At 39.5% G+C, this 23,848-nt stretch overlaps 1 protein-coding gene across 7 annotated transcripts in view; it reads left to right on the forward strand.

The window, feature by feature from the left end:
• PIBF1 (progesterone immunomodulatory binding factor 1) overlaps window positions 1–23,848 on the forward strand; it is a 126,003-nt gene that overhangs the window by 26,265 nt on the left and 75,890 nt on the right. For all 7 annotated transcript variants that reach the window (XM_057424065.1, XM_057424064.1, XM_057424063.1 and 4 more), the window contains 3 exons: window positions 1,219–1,400; window positions 9,899–10,024; window positions 14,046–14,144. In XM_057424065.1, the coding sequence (XP_057280048.1) occupies window positions 1,219–1,400; window positions 9,899–10,024; window positions 14,046–14,144 (407 nt within the window). The remainder of the gene's footprint in view (window positions 1–1,218; window positions 1,401–9,898; window positions 10,025–14,045; window positions 14,145–23,848) is intronic.

Raw genomic sequence — 23,848 nt, forward strand, 5'->3', positions numbered from 1 at the left:
TACTGTCATGTACATCAAGCTTGTATTTATGCATCAGATACTGCAGTAGTATTTGCAGTAACAGCAATGATATTTCTTTTCATTAACTTTATACTAAATTGATCTGAGAGAAAATAAAGGTAGCACTAATTTAAACTAAAATACCCCTTCAAACTGTGTGATTTACTTGAATGTCCTGGAAAGTCTGTGACGGTTTTTGTGTATGCTTATATAGTATTACAAGTTCTGGGTTGGAAGAGCATACAGTTGTGTTTACACAGTATTTATTCCAGGGGTGGAGGAATTAGAGGGGTAGTAACTTCTAGATTTCTTTGTTCATGTAGTAATCAAAGACGTCTGTGTTCACTGTGGATGTACGTATAACCTATTATCATTCTTTGAACATGACATGTGAAGTCCTCAGGAGCTTAAATGGCAAAATATATTTTAAGGTGATAAAACTGTGTTTTGCTATCATGACTAAGGAGTTGGGCTGCTCTGCATCAGTGCCATTATGCTTTGTGGCTGTTCTCTGACAATGTTCACCTGAAATAGATTGAGACTACTCGCTCCCACACCACTTTCTTCTTGGAATAGTGAGGGTGACTGATCTGTTGATTGGGAAGGCTGTTAGAGACTCGCAAGATACTCATGTTTCTGATTTGGCATCGGTTCAGCCTTCTATAGCAACACCATGCTAAATGAAAGTCAAAACAAGGCATGTGTAATGCTCTTTGGTGCTGGTCTGGAACACTAGGTTGTCCACAGCAGTCATGATATACTTCAGCCCTAAAAATAGCAGTTTTACCATTTGTTTATGGAGCAGTAATGTCTCTGGTGTCCTTAAAATTTTCACTTCAGTTTCTGAGAATGGTGTAGCCAGTACGATGACAGACTGCCACCAAGACTTGACATCAGGATTTCTGATGTAGTACTATTCAGTACTATCACTATTCAGTACTTCAGTACTACTTAGATACTGAGGTAAATTAAGGGACACTCTACCTCTTTTTCAGGTTCCAACTATCAGAAATAAATAATAAAAACTTGTAAAACTGTAATTTTATTAAAGTCCTTTTTCAGCATAAAGCTTTACCAACTTACGTAAGTGTAAATAGAGTCTTCTGGTTCAGCTAATTTCACAGAAGAGAGTTAAAATGAAATCATAAATATGCATACATAGGTGAAATACTTATCTTGATGTTCATGTTAAAGTGTACTTTTTAATGCTTTTTATAGCTGGCAACCATACAACAATCCCTCAACTTGTTGCAAAAAGATAAAGATTATCTTAACCGCCAGAACATGGAGCTTAGTGTTCGCTGTGCACATGAGGAGGATCGCCTTGAAAGACTTCAAATTCAGCTAGAGGATGCCAAAAAAGCTAGGGAAGAAATGTATGAAAAATATGTTGCATCCAGGTAAGTTACTGTGTGTTCACTTCTATTACTAGCCAAGTTATTTAACTGTTTTCCCTTGTTTCTTGCACAAATTCTGTTTAACTAAATATAATTTAACTTACAGAAAGCTAGTCCATATTTATGAAACTAGAAACAGAACACTTTTGTTGGATCTTAATGTCTATCAGGAAACTATTTTAAACCTTTCGTATAAGACCATAAGAAATAGTACAGATGTCATCACTGAAAATAGTGAAGATGCCAGCATTGAAAGTTTATGGCAACTATTCTCTTAGGTGTATATAGAAATTTAAGCCCCAAATGACCTTTATTAAAAAAAAGTATTTGAAAGACAAGATTATTGCAGAATAAAATACTTTTAATTTTCACAGATGTTTAAAATAGGACATAGCATGTTTTATATCAGCTGATAGAGCTATCAGTCTTTCGTATCTCAAGTTTGAATACAGTTTGAATAAATATAGCATTGAGAAATACATTGATCATTGTATGTTAGCCATGCTGGTAAATAGTGTCAAATCCTCATGCTATTTGAATTGATATAGATATATGAGTATGGGATGTTGAAAGGAAGCTTTATGCTGTTCAGCTACATATCTTGCTACCTATGTAATGCTATACTACAAAATTTCATATCTTAAGTTAGAAAGGACCCATAAGGGAGTGTTGAGTCCCACTTTCTGCTTCTCTCAGTACTACTTGAAACTAAATCATATGACTAAGAATGTTCTCCAATTTCAAACCACATTTAGGTTTTTCTTGTTAGAAATTCAAGGCTATCCAGTTCATGTTCTTTCCCTACATCTACATGCCAAAAATATTTCAATATATATCCCAAAATAACATCAAATATTTGCCTTGTAGCTAAATTTCTGTTTCTGGAAAACCACTGTGAAATCCTTATCCTGTAATAATGATGTGGAGGCACTTTTACAAAGCTGTCTCCATATGAATAAACTAGAAAGAGACATATCTAGCTTGCCTCTGTCACAGTTTGGAATACTGTGCAAGCCTCCTTCTCTGACCTCTGGAACATCAGAGGTCTCTTGACCTCTGCATTTTGATGCCAGCTAAAAAATTCTGTGACTTGTACTTTGCCTTTAGAGATCTTGATACTGTCATTGGGATCCTGCACTATTTCCAGATCTCTTTCTCAATATCATTGGTATTGGTGACTGTCTTCATGATGCTAATTTTCGTAGGACAGATATTAACCGTAATGAATAATGCAGGTGTGTCTGCTGTCCTCTAGTGACCATTATTGTCTTTTGCAAGTACAATATAGCATAACAGAGAACACGGTGGAGGGCACTGAGCAGCATTTGTAGGACTGCTCTGCAGCTTTGGCAGCCTAAGTTTTATTTGTGATTCTGCTGCTGAAAAACCTTGAATAAGTCATTTCATAATGTAAAGATCTGATGTAAAATGTAAAAATGTTAATGTAAGTTTTCTTTTGTAAAATGTGGGTAATGGTATTCTTTTGTCAAGTGCTCTAAATTCTGCATGTGATCTGCAGTATTGCAGTGGCTGTCCCTTCTTTACATTTTCCCCACACACATGTACACAGTTTGTGTGCATCTTCTGAGGCCACATCCCATAGTGGGGATTCCTGTACGTTCAGCAATTTAAACCATCCATCTCTCAGGTGAAATATCTACAGAATTGGGTTTCTTATAGAGAGTTCTACAGAATCCTATTTATTTGTTAGGTAAATTAAAGAGGTAGAAAAGTAGAGCAGGAGAAAACTAACAACTGATGGACATTATACAGTACTCGGCTGTATATGGAAATGACATCAGTTTGGGTTATAAGCTTCTATTTGCTACTGTTTGAAGAATTTGAGGCTTTTTTAATGCTCACTTCACATCTGGATCTCTTTTCGATGCTGTAGTTCAGGAACAAAGATTATGAAAACAAACCCAAGTACCATTTAGTCAGCTGATCGGACCTAGCCTAGCTAGAGCCGCAGCCGGCACGCTTCAGCGACCGCGAGGGTCAACGGAGATTAGGAAAATCAGAGGGGACAGCGCAGAGACATCGCGATTCCCGACATCTCCCGATCCCCGAAGCTCCAGCAGCCCTTGCGAGAGAGCGGCTGATGTGGCGGGGGGCGTTCCCACGGTGACGGCGACCACCCCCCTGCCCCTTGCCTTGAAAGAGCCTCTGAGAGGGCAGCGACGTCTGCCCACCAGGCGCAGGGAGGAACAAGCAGGTCGTGTTGCTGACCCTGTTGCTGGTGTCTGGCTGCGGACCAATATAGTCGCCTCCAGAGAGAGAGCTTGCAGTAAGAAGACTGTAGCAACTCAGACAGAGACCCCGTCCCAAACCGTGGCTGTTCAGGTCTCTGGATGCAGGGAGTGCCAGAGCCTGCTGCTGCTGGGGGAGGGAGGACAGCATTCCACCTGTGTGAGGTGTGAGCAGGTAGAAGATCTGCTTAGCCTGGTGGCAAAACTTAAGGAGGAGGTTGAGACACTGAGGACCATCAGGGAATGTGAAAGGGAGATCGACTGGTGGAGTCACTCCCTGGCGTGCCAGTTGGAACGGTTCCAGGGAGATACCCCCAAAAGGGGAAGGACCCCCTGCCTTCTGACACAGAGGGGGGTGGCTCGAGACACCCCCTGCCCTGTAGCTGTTGCGCAGAGGTAGGGGACCAAAAAGACGACGAGGGTTGGAAGCGAGTTCCAGTTAGGCGTCGTGGGAAACCCTCCCCCCATCCTGCCCTGCTTCCCCAGGTGTCCCTCCGTAATAGGCTCGAGGCCCTGGATTTTGAAGGAGAGGTAGGCGAGAATGTGGTGCAAGGCCAGCCTACAAGGCCACATAGGAAAAGGGGGTCGACTTTGCACCTCAAGACTGCCTCTGTTAAGAAAGAAAGAAGGGTCATTGTAGTAGGGGATTCCCTTCTGAGAGGAGCAGAGGGCCCGATATGCAGAGTTGACCCTCATCATAGGGAAGTGTGTAGTCTGCCTGGAGCCCGGATCAGGGATATCACTAGGGCGCTCCCCAACCTGGTGCACCCGACAGACTACTACCCGCTGCTGATCTTCCAGACAGGTGAGGGAGAAGCTGCTTCCCGCAGTCTGAGGGGGATGAAGAAAGGCTACGGGGCCTTGGGGTGGATGGTAAAAGAGTCTGGGGCTCAAGTGATCTTCTCCTCACTCCTTCCATCTTCCACTGATGATGTGGGAAGGAATCGGAAGATTCAGTTCATAAACGATTGGCTTCGAGACTGGTGCTGCAGGCAGGGCTTTGGATTCTTTGCTAACGGCTGGTTTTATAGGGCACCAGTCTGGACAATGACAAGTGGGAAAGGTTTATCTCACAGAGGCAAAAGGATGCTGGGGCACGAATTAGCAGGGCTCATTTGGAGAGCTTTAAACTAGATTCGAAGGGGGATGGGGTTGTGGCTGGGCTTGCCCCAGTGGGGCAGCACTCCAGAATTAATGAAGACTGGGAGGCCTCCTATAATCCTAGGGTGAAATCGGTGTGCTCAGCTCGCTCCCTGGAATGTCTGTACACCAATGCACGCAGCATGGGAAATAAACAGGAGGAGTTGGAAACATGTGTTAAGTCAGGAGACTATGGTCTGGTGGCAATTACAGAGACGTGGTGGGACAGCTCACATGACTGGAATATAGTCATGGAGGGCTATGTCCTTTTCAGGAAAGACAGGCCAGCCAGGAGGGGTGGTGGCGTTGCTCTTTATGTGCGGGAGCAACTACAATGCACCGAGTTCTGTCCAGGGACAGATGACGAGCGAGTTGAGAGTCTGTGGGTGAGAATTAAGGGGCAGGCTGGCAGGGGGGATACTGTTGTGGGGGTCTGTTACAGACCACCAGATCAGGGTGAGGAAGTTGACGAGGCCTTCTACAGGCAGCTGAGAGCGGCCTCACAGTCACAGGCCGTGGTCGTCGTGGGGGATTTTAACTTCCCTGATGTTTGCTGGAAGGACCACTCGGCAACCCAGCCAAGTCCAGGAGATTCCTCCAGTGTATGGATGATAACTTCCTCCTGCAAATGGTGGATGAGCCGACCAGGAGAGGAGCGCTGCTGGATCTCATGCTTACTAACAAGGAGGGTCTGGTTGAAGCAGTAAGGGTTGAGGGCTGCCTTGATTGCAGCGACCACGAGATGGTGGAATTCAGGATCTTGTGTGGTAGGACCAGTAGAATAGCAAGTAGAATTGCAACCCTGGACTTCAGCAGGGCAAACTTTGGCCTTTTCAAGCAATTGCTAGGGGAAATCCCATGGGCAAGGCTGTTTGAAGGTAAAGGGGCCCAAGATAGTTGGTTGGCATTCAAGGATTGCTTTTTCCGAGCTCAAGATCAGAGCATCCCGACACGTAGGAAGTCAAGGAAGAGGGCCAAGAGACCTGCGTGGCTAAATAGGGAATTGCTGGGTATGCTCAAGTGGAAGAGGAGAGTTTACAGGTCATGGAAGGAGGGACTGGCCACTTGGGAGGAATATAAGGCTGCTGCTAGAGGATGTAGGAAGGCAGCTAGGAGGACTAAGGCATCCTTAGAATTAAACCTGGCGAGAAGGGTCAAGGACAGTAAAAAGAGCTTTTTCAAATACATAGATAAAACTAACACCAGAGGCAATGTAGGCCCACTGATGAACGGGATGGGTGCCCTGGTGACAGAAGATATAGAGATGGCAGAGTTACTGAATGCCTTCTTTGTCTCTGTCTACTCTGCTGCAGGCAGTCCTGAAGAGCCCTGTACCCCTGAGACCTTAGATGAAGTCAGGTCAACGGAGCGGTTTGCCTTAGTCGATGAGGAATGGGTTAGAGACCAGTTGAGCAATCTGGACATCCATAAATCCATGGGTCCAGATGGGATGCACCCGCGGGTGCTGAGGGAACTGGCGGAAGTCATTGCTAGACCACTCTCCATCATCTTTACCAAGTCTTGGGAAACAGGAGAGGTGCCTGAGGACTGGAGGAAAGCAAATGTCACTCCAGTCTTCCAAAAGGCCAAGAAGAAGGACCCGGGTAGCTATAGACTGGTCAGCCTCACCTCCATCCCTAGGAAAGTGATGGAACACCTTATCCTTGGTGCCATCTTAAGGCATATCAAGGATAAGAGGGTTATGAGGGGCAGTCAACATGGCTTCACCAAGGGGAAATCATGCTTGACCAAATCTCTTAGCCTTTTATGAGGAAATAACGGTGGATGGATGATGGCAGAGCGGTGGATGTGGTCTACCTTGACTTCAGCAAAGCATTTGACACAGTCTCCCCCAGCATCCTCACAGCTAAATTGAGGAAGTGTGGACTGGATGATCAGGTAGTGAGGTGGACTGTGAACTGGCTGAAGGAGAGAAGCCAGAGAGTTGTAGTCTATGGGGCAGAGTCTAGTTGGAGGCCTGTAACTAGTGGAGTGCCTCAAGGGTCAGTACTGGGACCAGTATTATTTAATATATTCATCAATGATTTAGATGAGGGAATTGAGTGTACTATCAGCAAGTTTGCTGATGACACTGAGCTGGGAGGAGTGGCTGACACGCCAGAAGGCCATGCTGTCCAGCGAGACCTGGACAGGCTGGAGAGTTGGGAATAACTTGATGAAATATAACAAGGGAAAGTGTAGAGTCCTGCATTTGGGCAGGAACAACCCCAGGTTCCAGTATAGGTTGGGGAACGACCTGTTAGAGAGCAGTGTAGGGGAGAGGGACCTGGTGGTCCTAGTTGACAACAGGATGACCATGAGCCAACACTGTGCCCTTGTGTTCAAGAAGGCCAATGGCATCCTGGGGTGTATTAGAAGGGGGTGGTTAGTAGGTCGAGAGAGGTTCTCCTTCCCCTCTACTCTGCCCTGGTGAGACCGCATCTGGAATATGGTGTCCAGTTCTGGGCCCCTCAGTTCAAGAAGGACAGGGACCTGCTGGAGAGAGTCCAGTGCAGGGCAATGAAGATGATTAAGGGAGTGGAGCATCTCCCTTATGAGGAAAGACTGAGGGAGCTGGGTCTCTATAGTTTGGAGGAGACTGAGGGGTGACCTTATTAGTGTATATAAATATATAAAGGGGGAGTGACACGAGGATGGAGCCAGGCTCTACTCAGTGGCAAACAATGATAGGACAAGGGGTAATGGGAACAAACTGGAACACAAGAGGTTCCACTTAAACTTGAGAAGAAACTTTTTCTCAGTGAGGGTGACAGAGCACTGGAACAGGCTGTCCAGGGAGGTTGTGGAGTCTCCTTCCCTGGAGACATTCAAAACTCGCCTGGACACATTCCTGTGTAACATTATCTAGGTGTTCCTGCTCCGGCAGGGGGATTGGACTAGATGATCTTTTGAGGTCCCTTCCAATCTCTAGCATACTGTGATACCTATTTTTAGGTATAAAGAACAATTGACCTTCTGGTCTTTGTTAGAACTGCTGGCATTGGGGTACTGTAGTTAGAAAATTACAAAATTTAGGAATTTAGGACTTGAGGGATTAACCTGCCAAAATTTAAAAGAGACACACTTAGAATAGTTTGAGACTGTAGCAAGATGAATGGCAGCAGCTCACAGCTACTGTTCTTGGGAATCTATGTGTAAGCACAGACCAACAAAGAAGATTTCACTTTGTATGTTTAATCTTAAAACACAATCCATAGTTGTGTTGAGATGCTCAGATCACATTTAGTTTATTCACAGTATAAAGCCTTATGTATATTAGGCCCCAAAAGAAGCTCATTAGAGCCTGCAGCTTGAAGACGAAGAAACAACTTGATAAGGCAAAACCATTTTTAATTACTGCTCAAGCAAAAGACTGTAACAGCAGATCAGGAACAAAAATTGCAATTGATGGGGCTTTGCTGCAGCAGCAACTTGGTATTTATTAAAAGGCACTGGCAGGGCAGTTAAGCTCTATACTCAGAATATGCCCTTTACTATACTATTTGTTAATTCAGTCATCATAAAGGTAAGTGTCCCTTTGAAATATCTCCTGGTGACATCACTGTGGGTCTTTAAGACTTTTCCAGATTCTTCGAATGTTTTCACTGAACCTTCCTGACTCTTGTCAGCCTTGCCATGGGAGGGAAGGGGGAATTTCTGCAGTGAAGAGAATATTCTTTTTTTTTTTTGGCAAGTAGTCATGGCAATAGCAAATTGTGTGAGAAAGTGAAGAAAATGGTAATGCTCATTGGTTCTGCACGTAAGAATTGTATCCAATGGTCCTGATCTTCCACAGTCTTTTTTCTTTTTCTCTACATGTTGAGCCATATAAATAATACATAAAAAAAAGGATCAGTTTCTAATGGGGACCTTACATTCTGGTACAGTGGTTTTGGGGAGTTTGTTTTGTTGATTTATTTTTTTAAATTGTAAACTTAATTGCCTCAGAGATATTAATGAAATATTTTACTGTAGTGTGGCACAGTTGAGGAAAGCGAGGAGATAAATGTAAAGGGTCAACTGAAATTCAGTGTCTCAATACAAAGAAAACTGGACAGGAAGCCCTCTGACAGTTAAATATTTTGGGCTTTTTATTTAACTTGCAGTAGTTTTTGGCCAGCTCAAGTACTGATTTATAAAAAAACTTATGGGCTATTACACAGTTGGAAATCAGAAGAAATCTAAAGCATTTTATAGTTGTAAATGCACCTTTTGTCATAAAAATGCTTTTATTTCCAAACCTGTAATTTCTACCAGTTGCTTCATTGCTGATTGATTATCCATGAATATTAACTATAAAATTTTAACATTCCTTAGCCGTTGAGTACTTACAATTTAGGCTTGGGTTTCTTGTAATTTTGTAGAAGAAATTCATTAAGGGGTTCCCTACAGTCTGCCATGGGCTTCCAAAGTTACAAAAAGATGTCAGTATTATTCTGAAAGGAAATTCTTTTATCCTGGAATCTTCTGATATCTGCTGTTTATAAATTAATTAAAATACATACTTAAGCTTTTATGTCATATTGAAAGATAAATTTCCAAATCTTGGAGTTTTTTGACTTCACGAATCTCTGCAGTATGTAATCTTCAAAGTTTCTTTTATTTTCCCTAATAAGGTGCAGCTAGTACACTCAAAGTCCTAGAGTAGCATGGCAGTATTGTAAATTAACACGTTAGTTAATGCTTACCCAGTGATGAAGATGGCAGAAAACGTCAGAAAGCAAGGAATTAATTTGGGGGGGTTTAAGTGGTTAGTTAATATAAACACTCATGTAGAGGCTGACAAAGAATTGCTGGAATAATCTTAAGCATAGTGTTGCGTTATTAATCAATGTCAAATTACTTATAACAAATTTGAACAGTATGCAGAAAGCTTTTATTTATTCCCAATTAAATATTGTTTATTCCTGATGGATTTCTGCTTGGTTTGCATTAACAACGTAGGCTAACATGTATTTCAAGCAGTTTGGGAGGAAAATTAGTAAAAATAAAAATAAAATGTAAAATCAAGAAGTGCTTTGCTCTACTTGTACCACTGTTATCTGAAGCTTTGATATTTTGGTGATTGCAGTTAATTTTCAATTTCCATGTTGGGTATTTGTTTGTTTACAGAGACCACTATAAAACAGAATATGAAAAGAGACTGCATGAAGAGTTGGAACAAATAAGGTTGAAAACAAATCAAGAAATTGAGCAACTAAAAAGTGCTTCAAAAGAGATGTATGAACGTGAAAACAGGTAAGTAACACGCAGGCAATAACCTAATTAGGGCAAAAATGACCAAGTACTGTTACGTTCTCAGGTATAATTCTAGTTGACTGGCTCATTGAGAGGTAAACAAAAGGTGAGAATTTAAGTTCAGTTATAAAATTGATGACAATCTTGTAAGAACTAAAATGAAATTACACTTGCATACTTTTAAATATATTATATTTATTATTAAGTTATGGATATTCAACATTGTCAATGAAAAGTACTGTCAGAGGGATGGAGCATCTCTCCTGTGGGGAAATGCTGAGAGAGTTGGGGTTCAGCCTGGAGAAGGGAAGGTTCCAGGAAGTTCTTATTGCAGCCTTTCAGTTCTTAAAATGGGCCTATAAGAAAGATGGGGAGAGATTCTTTGTCAGTGTCTGTTGTGACAGGACAAGAGGTGATGGTTTTAAACTAAAAGAGGGAAGATTCAGGCTGGATGTGAGGAAGAAATTTTTTACAGTGAGGGTGGTGAAATCCTGGCACATGTTGCCCAGAGAGGCGGTGGATGCACCCTCCCTGGAGACATTCAAGGCCAGGCTGGATGTGGTTCTGGGTAACCTGATCTAGTTGAAGATGTCCCTGCTTATTGCAAGGGGGGTGGACTAGATAACTTTCCAACACAAACCATTCTGTGATTCTATGATTATTAAAATTCCTGTTCTAGATAAACATGAGTGATCTGAAGTTTGTTCAGATGTACAATTTTAGTTAATGAACACAAAATATGTTGGTTTACCTGTCCCGCTGTATGGGCAATCTTGAAACTGAGCCAGGAAACCGGAGAAGAAGGCGCTGATGCAGAAAGTAAAGCAGAAAAAATAAGAGAAACTAATAAGATTTATGTCTTCATAAAACAAATTATCTGAGATTTACAGCGTTATGGTTCAAGAAAGCATTGATTTCCTAGAAATTATTTTAAAATCTCTTTTGAAGAAGACCCTAGTCCTGCAGAGACCTGCGTATTGAATTTTGTATGTGTGTTATCTTGTTGAATTCCATGGAATTATATGCAGAGTTAGGCACATATATAAGCCTTTAAGGATCTAAGGATTTGGACTTCTAGTACTGCATTTCTTTTTAAGCTTGCTTTTTGCCCGTTTCATTCTTTTAAAATGGAAGGAGCATTTAATAATTCATTATAACTTCATTGCAGATGTCCTCAAAGTGTCTTATGTGGAGAAGGAAATTACTGTAGTAAAAAGATATTTGTGGCATCAGCATCTGTTCTTCTGATAGGTAGTTTTGTTACTGCTCGGAAGAGCGAAAAAAGAACATGACTCCTGCTGTCTGTCTTCCAGTCAACTGAAAGGTTCTAATTAAAAAAATTACATCATCGTGTAGTTTTGCAAGTGTGATTAAAATATATGTATTACGCATATACACATACATCCACACCACTTCCTGTATGCAAATCTATTTTGAATTACAAAGTACGAATTTAAACCTTCACTGTTCATGGAAATTTGACAAAGGGTCTGTATATCACAGAGAAAATTACTGGAAGATATTTCATTTGTATCTGGAACCAATTTACAGAACTTTTGTTCCTCATTTTGAAATAATTACTTCTGAAATGTAAATTCCTTAGATTTGATTTCATATTTTGCAAAAAAAAAAAATTTTAGCATATGCTCTTTCTACAAAATACTAAAAAAATCCCCCATGAGACAGTGCTTCACAATCTGACATGCCCCTTAGTGGCGAGACAAATGCAACCTGAAATTGTGAGTAGGTCAGTTTGCCGTGAATGCGTGATGTGATAAGATGCTGATTTTGAATGAAAATAAAGCTAAGATGCTGGTTTCCTCTTCAGGCTTGAAGTGTGGAATGGTAGTACAGCTAAGATAATCTAATATTAGTTGCTGTTGCTCCTTACACTTTGCCAAGCCTGATGAGCTTGATGTTTCCCTTGAATTTACTGGCACTTATTTTACACTTGGATGATTCAGTTCAAGAAGCTAAGAGGGGATGGGGATGACAAATCTATAATAAGGTGATGCTTTCGTTCTTAATTTATTTGGGATCAGTTTCACTTGCTTGGTTGTAGTAAGCATTGGCTATGTTTGCATTAGCAAGCATGAGCAGATTCAAAAGGCACATGAATGCCTGCATGAGGTTTGACTTTGGATTAGCTGCAGTCTTTTTGTACAGATCAAACACAATTTAGTAGTTTTGAGCATGTTAGATGCTGTCCCTGAGCACATTTTCTGACATGATCAAGCTGACTGGAATACAGTTTGTGCACTCTGAAATAGTTTAGGGGTGTGAAGTGCAATAAATGGCAGTTTATTTAAAGAGGTTTACTTCAAAAGCTAATATAGATGCCCTTGTGCTTCTGCTTCCCCTGAAGGATACAATATTGTACTCCTCTCCGAGTCGTAATATGCTTGATCTTAATGCTGTCAACAGAAATAATTACAGTGTTCTTATATTTTGGTATGAGTCAGTTTTAAAGGATTTGCTCTGATGATCAGTCCCTGCATTTCATCAGTAAATTCTCTGGCCCAGCGATTCATTTTTTAAAGAAAATTTTGTTTTCTTTCTCTCATAGCCAGTTAACTGTCACATAATTTTGATGTTGGTTCTTCATAAGTAATTATTCATTTTAATTACTTGAGTTCAGAAATATACCAGTGATAACGTAACCTTCATCTAGAATGTAGTCTTTTATCCAAGAATTATATACCTTTAGTGTAGCTAAAACAACCTAGGGTAACATTTACATGGCTTAGTAATTTTCCATTTAGCTCTCTATCTTTAACTTTTATGTTTTCAAAATTTGCTTGAGACTAGAATTCCACTTTGCTTTAATTCAGAAAGTTTCTGTGGAGGAGAGGGGAACAAATAGCTTCAGTAGGAAGAGCTTGGTTGCATCTACATTAACAGTTTGTGTGGTTTTGAAGTGAAACCCCCCTAGTCTTTGCTGCTTACCATCTTTGTTGCTGCTTGGAATGACAAGGGAAATCCCCTAGTCGTTGATGCTTGCCTCGCAGTTTGCGCTTGGATTTGTGGTATTCTGCTCACATTTGTAGCATATGAACAGGATTCCTCTTAGGTGAAATGAAAGAAATCTTTAAGATCATTTCATATATTCCAAATGCTAGTGAGTGTTCAAGTAACAGGAGCAAACTGGGAGTGTCCTTGAAAATGTTTATAATGTAGGTCCTCAGTAGCCCTTCAACAGTCTGCAAATTGGCTGTTACGTGTTGCACTAAATAATGGAGGTGCAGTTTATAGGCGCTATCTAAGCAGTAGTTCCACTATTTTTTATTTATTACAATGTTATGCTACATGCAGACAACAGATTAACAGGCTACTAATACCTGTATAATTTTTTAACACAAGTACTGTTTGTATTATTCTCATTTCTGTCAGTGAAATAATAGTTAGTTTGAAAGTCCTGACTGATTCTTGGTTAAAAAATTGGAAAAGTATAGATTGATTGCAGTAAAATGCTTGTGTTATTTTACAGTTCTGTGCAGATCAAAAACAATGTTAGCAGTAGAAACCAGGAGACAGCAATGACATGAAATAACCTGTATATCTACAACTAATTAGCCAATTAGTTGTATGTGGAAGTAGGATTTCTATGCCTAGCTAATCTTTTCCTGCTCTGTCATTAAAGTTGTGAAATATCTCAGCTAGGGGGAGAGCATTCTCCTATTTATTAGTGAAGTATAAAGTATCAAAATTGTTGGCATTTAGTTGATGCCTATAAAAAGTAATTCGTAGTTTTAATAGTCTAAACTTATTAATATGTTTGTACATGTGCATAGGTGGTTTGATCATTGGTTTTAGAATTTCAGAACTGGAAACTTTGCAGGTATGTATGAAAATAATCTAAAGTAAAGCCTGTATAATGAATAGGCATCTAGATAGACTCCTATATTATTCTGTGAGAACTGAAGAAGGTAGTACTGAAGTTCAGATCAGTCAGTATAATTCATGCAGCAAAACAGTCTTTTTCCTAACAGATTCTTGACAGAGTAACTTTTGTTTCCTTCAGAAATTTGAGAGAAGCGAGAGATAATGCTGTTGCTGAAAAAGAAAGAGCAGTTATTGCTGAAAAGGATGCTTTAAGAAAACATGATCAACTCTTAGAACAGTAAGTATCATTAAAAAATATAAAGGTGTAATGATATTTCTATCTCAGGAGCTTTATGAGGAATGACTGCTTTGACTTTCTGCTTATAAAAAAGAAATGGAATTACAAACATTTTGTTTAAATGAAATTACAGATTTAATTTTAGTAGTATATTTTTTTCTTTTACCAGTACAGTAACAATATGGAAGTTTGATTCTCCTACAATCCTGTAAAGACAAGCAGACAGTAATTATGTATCTCACAGCGGGAATGTGGATTTCATACTGTACAGTAGCAGTGGTCAAACTCTGAACCTGTTGGGTTTTTTCTTTAGTTGAAAATAGAAAATTATCTTAGATGAGGACTTCAATGAATAGTTTTTGTAGTGTGGTTAGAGAGCAGCAGTCATGAACACTTATACTTGCTACATGCTGCTTTTCTTACTGCTGTCTCTTCTCAGCCTTTCATATTCCATGTATCAAAGATACTGTCTATAGAAACATACAATTCTATTCATATGGAGAACGAAACTGATTTTTCTGCATGTTTACAAGCAGTCTTGCTATCCTGTTCTGCAGCATCTTTTTGTAAATTTAGAATATTAGTTAAGGTAAATTATGAGGTAATTTGAAGCTTTTGACAATAATAAAGCTGTTCAAGGTAAGTTTGTTGTGTGTCATTAATTTTGGACCCAATTTGTTGTTTAATTCTTTTTTCTAAGACGAAAAGATCAGTTCATTAACTGTGCTACCTCAATGAAACTACTAGATGTGAACTTTTTCTTACTTGGAATTGTTTTTAATTCCAAGAAGTAATCTATTAAAATGTTGCTAACTTAAGCATAGGCACAAATTAATTAAAGCTTTTCATTTTTATGTATAACTCCTGAATTTCAGTGGTGATATTACTGAAGAAACAGCATTGCCTAAGGACTCAAAAAAAAGTCATTATTTTTTGTGGTGTGAAGCAATAGGGGTAGGTCTAGAGCGAACAAGGTGCGTCAGAGACTTGATATCTACTCAGTCTCAGGGGTTTGACTTCAGATTAATCTAGTTTGGGCTGGATGGGGCCCAAGGGTACCGAATGCCTTTTAGTGGGTAGAGTACATTGTAGGTGTTCTTGGATTCTCAAAAAGGAATTCAGTTAGCAAACTCTGAGACGATAGCTCCCCAGTGCAAATCAAAATGTGGAAATCAAAGCTGGTTAACTGAGGACAACCAGGAAACTTAGTTCAAAACTGATTTCCTGAGTCAAAATAAAATGCTTATGTGAGCCAACCACATTTCTGATGAGACTGCCACGTTTTATTGTGATAAGACTGTGACATGTGGGGAGTTCATCGCTAACAGGAAGCTCTGCTGGAAAATAGGTCTGGTGTATGATAATTTGAGTATGAAACTTGATTGTTTTTAATGGAAATATCAACTTTAGAATTATTACCATATTTATTTTTAAACTTTAGAGCCATGGAGAAAATACTTCTCTGTTCTGCTTTATTCCCAGTCATACAATGTGTCTTTTTCTTTTTTTTTTTTCATATTGCTGCTGTTGTTTTTTTGACAAGTTTCCCTACAATGAGAAACATAAGATTTTCAAATGGATAAAAAGGGGGGAAAAGAAGAATGGTAGTAATAAACCATTTGTTGCCATCTTGTTTGACACACTCATGCTTCTATCCTCCAGTAGCTTTTTCTAGTAATAATCTCTCCAATTAAGTAAACTCTACCTTCCTTGATCTAAATAAATTAAAAAGTTGATAAGTTGATTTATACTTCTTTTTTTTTTTTTTTTTTTTACTTCAAAGTAGTAGGTCATTCATCAGAAGATTATGCTTTTTAGAGAAAAACACTTCTGCTTGGGAAAGTAGAAAACCCCATACTTCCTTTCTTTAAAATAAAGGCGTCTCCCTTTAAAACTCTTCTAACCACAGTGCGGGTTTTAAGACCATGATTTTTTCCACATTCCAATTCATCTACCTAAACGACCTGCAAAGTAACACACTGGCATGATGAGATGGAATAAATGCCTCAACTTAAAAGACCCCAAATTCTGAATTTACTGTGGATTGACATGTGATAGTTCTGTAACAAAGACATTTTCTAATATCACCAGAAACTCCTGAGATAAAAAAGGAATACCTGTGTTGTTCAATTCCGTATTTAAGTGATTCTAACAGCTTGTTCTATTTTAGTGAAAACAAGGTGACTCATCGTAGTTACCAGTGGTATCATAATCTGTATAAACAAACATGTTTTAAAGCTTCAGAAGTATGTGGAATGTTGACTGGCCTGAATGGTGGTTAAATAAAGCCCTTGGCAAATCTTGTGATCAGAAGTGTAACTAATACCCAATTTTCTAGTCAAGCACAGTTATTTTCATTTTTTCTTACTGATGTTTGTGATAGCTTTTTATAAACAGCTGTTTACGTATGCCAAGAAAATACTTGAGTGATAATATCCATGAAAGAGATATATATTGAGAGAGAATCTGCTGTTTCAGCCTCTGAGTAGGCCACTATAATGTCAGGTTGTAAGTTTTGTTGCAGCTCTATATTCTATGTGAGAATCCATGTTTTGTTTGTCTGTGGCAATGAAAAAAAACTTAAATGACTTGGTGTTTTGGATTAAACTGGGGTCAGTGTCACGCATGTTCTGAAGAATGATGGCCAAGTAAAAACATTTTCACCTTGTTTTCAACTTCTGGTAGTGAGGCTAAGACTTTTTTATAATTTTAAATGTATTTTGTCTCAGTTGAAAGTGTCCAGGGGTTGAGTGTAAAGAGCAATTCTGTAAAAGCTCCATCAGCTACGCATAGTAAAGTGTAGATACTAAATATGTTCCAACTTTTCTTTCTCTTGAATATTCCTGGAGTGTTATTTTCAAACAATTGACTGTCAATCTGTTATTCACTTCTTGCAAAACAGCATCAAAAAGTAAAACAAATGCATCCTGGTTTCCTATCTTTTTGGTTTTTTCCTACTGGTAAACTTTTCTAGTTTCATATAATGTGCAACATCAAACTGAAATGATTCCAATGTTCAAAGTGGACTCTAAGGTCTAATATGGGATGAGCTCTTCACTTCAGGGGATGCCTACAAGAGCCATCTCTTGTCTTTGATTGTTCACTTCCTTCAAACCTTAAGGAGTATAATTTCTTTTCCTAAGATCATATAGTTAGCTCTGTCAGTGGAAAGTGGTTGAAAAATTCCACAAGTACTCAGAACACAAAGACTATCCATAGATGGTGTGATTTTACAAAATCTTCTTAGTAACAAAAAAAAACATAACAACCCAAACTGTACTCTGTTACAGTTGCTTATTGCTTACGTAATATACTCAAGGTGATTTTTCCTGTCCTTATAATAGAATCATAGAATCATAGAATAGTTAGGGTTGGAAAGGACCTTAAGATCATCTACTTACAGCCCCCCTGCCATGGGCAGGGACTCCTCTCACTACACCATGTCACCCAAGGCTCTGTCCAGCCCGGCCTTGAACACCACCAGGGATGGAGCATTCACAACTTCCCTGGGCAACCCATTTCACTGCCTCACCACCCTCACAGGAAAGAATTTCTTCCTTATATCCAATCTAAACTTCCCCTGTTTAAGTTTGAACCTGTTACCCCTTGTCCTATCACTACAGTCCCTAATGAAGAGTCCCTCCCCAGCATCCTTGCAGGCCCTCCTTCAGATACTGGAAGGCTGCTATGAGATCTCCACGCAGCTTTCTCTTCTCCCGGCTGAACAGCCCCAGCTTTCTCAGCCTATCTTCATACAGGAGGAGCTCCCGCCCGCTGATCCTCCTTGTGGCCCTTCTCTGGACTTGTTCCAACAGTTCCATGTCCTTTTCATGTTGAGGACACCAGAACTGCACACAATACTCTTAAGTGAGGTCTCAGAAGAGCAGAGTAGAGGGGCAGGATCACCTCCTTTGACCTGCTGGTCACCCTCCTTTTGATGCAGCCCAGGATACGGTTGGCTTTCTGGGCTGTGAGCACACACACTGAAGCCAGCTCGTGTTCATTTTCTCATCAACCAACACCCCCGAGTCCTTCTCCACAGGGCTGCTCTGAATCTCTTCTCTGCCCAACCTGTAGCTGTGCCTGGGATTGCTCCAACCCAGGTGTAGGACCTTGCACTTGGCATGGTTAAACTTCATGAGGTTGGCATCAGCCCACCTCACAAGCGTGTCAAGGTCCCTCTGGATGGCATTCCTTCCCTCCAGCGTATCAACCGAACCACACAGCTTGGTGTCATCGGCGAACTTGCTGAGGGCGCACTCAATCCCACTGTCCATGTCAGCGGCAAAGACGTTGAACAAGACCGGTCCCAACACCGATCCCTGGGGGACACCATTTATTACTGATCTCTAGCCAGACATTGAGCCATTGCCCACAACTCTTTGTGTGCGTCCATCCAGCCAGTTCTTTATCCACTGAGTGGTCCATCCATCAAATTGATGTCACTCCAATTTAGAGACAAGGATGTCATGCAGGCCAGTGTTGAACGCTTTCCACAAGTCTAGGTAGATGACATCAGCTGCTCTTCCCCGTCCATCAGTTCCGTAGCCCCATCATAGAAGGCCACCAAATTGGTCAGGCAGGATTTCCCCTTAGTGAAGCCATGCTGGCTGTCGCCAAGCACCTTGTTGTTTTTCATGTGCCTTAGCATGCCTTCCAGGAGAATCTGCTCCGAGATTTTGCCAGGCACAGAGGTGAGACTGACTGGTCTGTAATTCCCCGGGTCATCCATTTTCCCCTTCTTGAAAATGGGAGTTATATTTCCCTTTTTCCAGTCCTCGGGAACTTCACCTGACTGCCATGATTTTTCAAATATGATGGCCAGTGGCTTAGCAACTTCATTTGCCAGCTGCTTTAGGACCCGCAGGTGGATTTCATCAGGTCCCATGGACTTGTGCACATTCAGGTTCTTTATTTCTAATGATAAAATGGCAAGTGTAGAGAAACAAAGAGAAATAAAACAGGTATGCAGTAAGCAGATGAGTAGTATTCAAGAAAATTGTGTATGGCAGTATTATTCCTTCGGCTTTACAGCTTACTTTAATACGCATAAATGATGGAAGAGCATTTTTAAACAATATTTTTTTATTTGGGCTGAGTGAAGTCAGAAAGAGTGCTACAAAAAGTAGTTTAGAGCCTGAGGTTGGTTTCATAAAGATTTCAAAGGATTTTGTATTGTTATTTAAACCTTTCTGAAATGATGTAGGTAGCTCAGCTTTTTAAAATTGTTGGATGTGTAACAAATCGTCTGCTAAAGATAAAAATACCTTTAGCAGTAGTTTTAGTATTTGTATTCAGAAATGCCTTTCTCAAATAAAAAGCAAAATAGAATAAAAGTAATTGCCATTTCTTGATAGTGATTGTCTATGCTTCATAGATTTAAAAAATGTATGCAAAAAGTTCCCTGTATATTTGTGTTTACCTACTTAATGCTTTCCTGTCAGCTGCAAGCCATGTATACATTTTGGAGATTCCTGTTAATCTCTTCATTAATCTTTATATTCTGATTTTTTTTTCCCCTGTTTTGTTCTTTGCAATTGTGATGCTTTCTAGAATTTTTTTGGAATTGAGATTAACTCTATCTGATTTTAGTCATTTGTCTTAAACTTTGTAGGTGATCTAGAGAAGTGATCAATCCTGCTCATAAAATGGGTGTTTAAATTGGATGAAATTAAGATCCCTATATCTTCTTATTAATTGCAGGCAAGCCAGAGGAAGATCTTAGATAAGAAGATAATTGGAGAAATTTACTGAGTAAATAACTGCTCTACTTTGCAATTAGAATCTCTGCTGAGTATGCAGGAATCCGATTATTAGATTAGCATTTATTACATTATACGTTTGTTGTTAATGGAAACATTAATTATTGCCACCTCTATTAACGTGTTTTTATCCAGATGTTGCAATGACAGGATTCCAATCTTAAAATGATTAAGTCAGTGTATTTTTGTGTTGGACTAATTGCTAATACTTAAACAAATGTCTATTATCTCCTAAAAGTATTTGTATAAAAGTAGGATTTAAATAATGAATTAAAAAAAAATCCATGCTGAAAACTTCTGTCCAAAATATTTCTTTGCCAAAGCTGCTGTAACCTTATATTAGAACCCACTGAAATGCTGTGAATGTGATGGAAATTAATTCTGAACTTCCAAGAGGATGTCTTTCAGCAGTGCAAAGGCAGCAGTGTAAAAGACCAGGAGTGACAGTATGGTGGAGAAGCAGAGAAAAAGTCTATTTTCCAGGAGACTGGGTCTAATTTGCTTCCAAGCTATAGAAGCAGCCCTGAAATCCGTAACAAAAACAATTCTGTGCACCTGATATTTCTGCTGAAATAACTAGGGAGGCTTCTACTCTTTTTCCCTTTTCTTCTAAAGATATATGTATTTGGAGTTTACATCTTAATAGATGGTTAAATTGCATTTTAATAAACAGAAGGAGAAAACCTAATTAACTGATTTGACCAAATAAATTAATAGTAATGTTAGGAAGACTGCACACTTGCTAGGACATGCCTTACTGTCTTTGGTTGTTAGATGCCTAATAGGGATCTCAAAATTTTATATTCATAGCTAAGATAGTGTTTCTCCAGAGTGAATGCTTTAAGCCCTGTAACCAGTTACCTCATAACAGTAACTGTCTTGATGTTGTAGAATTATCAATGTCAAGACTCATAGGAATGATAAGTTAGTCTGATGGCTGACCTTTCTGAGCTTCATTACATCTGGAACGCAGGCTTTGAAGTTTGTTCTCTTACTGTGCAAGGAATGTTCAATAATTATATTTACAGCTTTAGAAATGTTTTTATTTTAGTTCCTCTTGCCCCAGCTCCTAAGAAATAATTCTCACAAAATATTATTAGCCTCTGAAGGATGCTTTGGGAAGGTTGTAATATGAACATATCCTGATATCATAAAGATTTTCCTTAAGCCTTGACATTCTCATTTTACCTGGTTATTTCCTACTAGCCAAAATGCCTTAATCTTAAAACATGAAGGCCAGTAAAGGCAAAATGTTAAAATTCTGTGATGGCTATTACACTGATTACCTAAGAAACTATGAATTCTTTTAAGTCCTTAGTATTTTTGTCAGCCTGGAAAGGTTGAAAATATATCAGTGATCTTTGAGAACAAAATTGAGAAGAGTTATAAGGGTGCTGCTGCTTAGACTTCATATATTTCTTGAATTACAGGGTTGAAACTTCCACTGCAGTCCATGATTTTGTGATGTTTGTTAGTATCCCTCGTGTGTACAAATTTTTGTGATTCACTGCACCCAGCTTCTCATTAAAGATGAGCACTGACAGGATGAGCAAATAGAGGAACTCATCACCAAATGATGTTTCAGACGCTAAGTTTACATGGGTTCAAAAGGAGACTGAAAAAGCTCAGAGATTAATTTGAGAATTATTGAACAAGTAGAAACCACATCCAATTCAGGAAATTCTTGAGATAGAAATCGTTGAATGCTAGTGGCAGAGGATTAGGCAGAAATACGATCTGTGCAGCAGTTTTTCTGGTTCCTCTCAAAACACACACTTTTGGCTATAATTGGAGACAGGATTATCAGGCTACATAGGCCTTGCATCCGATACACTATGACTAGTCTATGTACAGCTGTTCTATATAGAACAGAACAGAAGCTATGAAATAGAGACATCTCAACCTGTATGTTTGCTTTGTGTCCCTTTGAAAAGTGTAGGCTGGAGGTAATGACAAGATATAAATGAAAGAACTTATCTGAAGATAAAGTTAACGTTTTGGGGTTCTTGTTAAAATTTATATATATATATTAGGTTGTCTGTGCAAATAATATTTCTTCTGGATTGTGTCTAGCCATTTTAGCTTGAAGGATTCAATTTCTGTATGGAGCCCCTAGCAGCATTTGGTAGCCCAAAACATTAACACTTCAATGGCATATCAGAAAAGAGCCTGTTTATAGGAAACTCCAAGTACATGGATTTTAGAATACAGAAGAAATACAAGTCACAAATAGCCACACGACCATAAATACATGCAGTGATTGTTAGTTGCATGTCTAACAAAATTGTGAATTATAGTGCGTATTTAAAAGTTAAATTCTTCAACATACTCTCTGTATGGCTGTAGAAAAATTTTGATACTCTAAGGATGGCTAAATATGTAATATTGTATTTCAGGCTAATCAAACCGTAAAAGTTTTCTTTTAATAGTAATTGTCTTCTAGAATTACATGCAGAGTCTGTGGTTCCATTCTCATACCCTCTGGAAAAAGCATGCGATTCTGTACTTGTACCTGGATAATGAACTGTTGAAGAACAGTCTGTCCAAATAGGTGTTTCTGCGGCTTGAGAAGGAAGTTACAGCTCTGTAATCTTATGGACCTCATAGTAAACTTACAGGAAACTCTGAAATGTTAGTAAGCAAGACTAACATTTATGAGAGTGAACTTTGGGCTGAGTTTTGGCCAGAGCTTGTCTTTTGCAGAACCATATTCGAAGTGCTGAGAAAATGTTAATTGTAACTGGAAGCCTAACTCTACTGCTGTCAGCTTGGTCCTCACTTGCATGGTGGTGATACCTATGTCATGTAAGCAATTTTCATGAATAAGGAAAATGTTAGCATATTGTTCTGGAATTGAGGGTAGCTAGTCCATTTGTAAATGAATAAATGAAGGAATATGCGTAAACAAAGAACCTTCATACTCTGCTCATGAACATGCTACCAAAACAGTGTATATTGGTGAGCCCAAGGTACTTTCAGGCTGTAAGCCACAGGGAGCTCTTTGCCTTGGGCAGTAGTCCATCCAGCATTGAATGTGACTAATTAATCATATTGAGGACTTCCCAAAAGAAGACATATGGTACATACATGTAGTGCTCCCAGCTGAGGAAATCACCATTCAGAACTGATGGAACAACCATGTGAGTCCATGGCAGCTTGTTTGCTGCTTTTTCTCTTCATGAGATTGGCTTGTCTGGTGACTAGTTTCTGGATGAGGAGAGAGTGGGAAGACCATGGTTGGAGAGCTGGCTTCCCTTTTGTATGGTCTTTTTTCTAGATAGGATTTCCTCAAGAATTTATCCCAGACTTTGTCAAGGTTGGCTCAGAGTTATTTACATTCAGGAAGACCAGTAAATTTTTTTTGAAACTACATGCCTTCAGCCCTGAAGTATTGCATCACATATTGGATAGTGGAAAGGCCATGTTCTTTAGTTTACTTAGTGCAAAGCTATTTAGATAATTTTTACCGCTCTTTGTGTTTCTAGCTTAACAATCTAAAGGCATAATTGTGTCTATGATATGGCCCTCTGGGTAACTCTGTAAGGCTATTCTGTGAAACCTGCAAAATGAATGTGCAATTAATGTTCAACGTATAGTTAACCAGAGTTCAAGAGCTTGCCAAGGAATACCTTGATCCTGGATAGCTATAGGCTGGTAATGTGACAGGTTAGCAGCAGTTTTACCAAACATCATATAACCATGGTGGCACTTAGATGTGACATGGCGTTTGAATCGTGGGGACACCAAAAAGGGTGGTACTACTTTGAGTTACTTAAGATGTCAATGAGTATACAGGTGTGAACTGGTTTTATATTTAAACAAATTTTTAAAAGGTTACTTACAAACAGAACTTTAGCAAGACTGAAGTGAGACAGAAACATTTCCTCTTGATAGGCCTCTGAGAGCACCTTGTAGTGCTCCCCTCAGAGGAGTAGATGTGCT

Source organism: Pezoporus wallicus, unplaced genomic scaffold (genome assembly GCF_028554395.1).
Source record: "Pezoporus wallicus isolate ANWC-B61680 ecotype Strahan unplaced genomic scaffold, APGP_CSIRO_Pwel_v1 contig_16, whole genome shotgun sequence".
Classification (NCBI taxonomy): Eukaryota; Metazoa; Chordata; class Aves; order Psittaciformes; family Psittacidae; genus Pezoporus; species Pezoporus wallicus.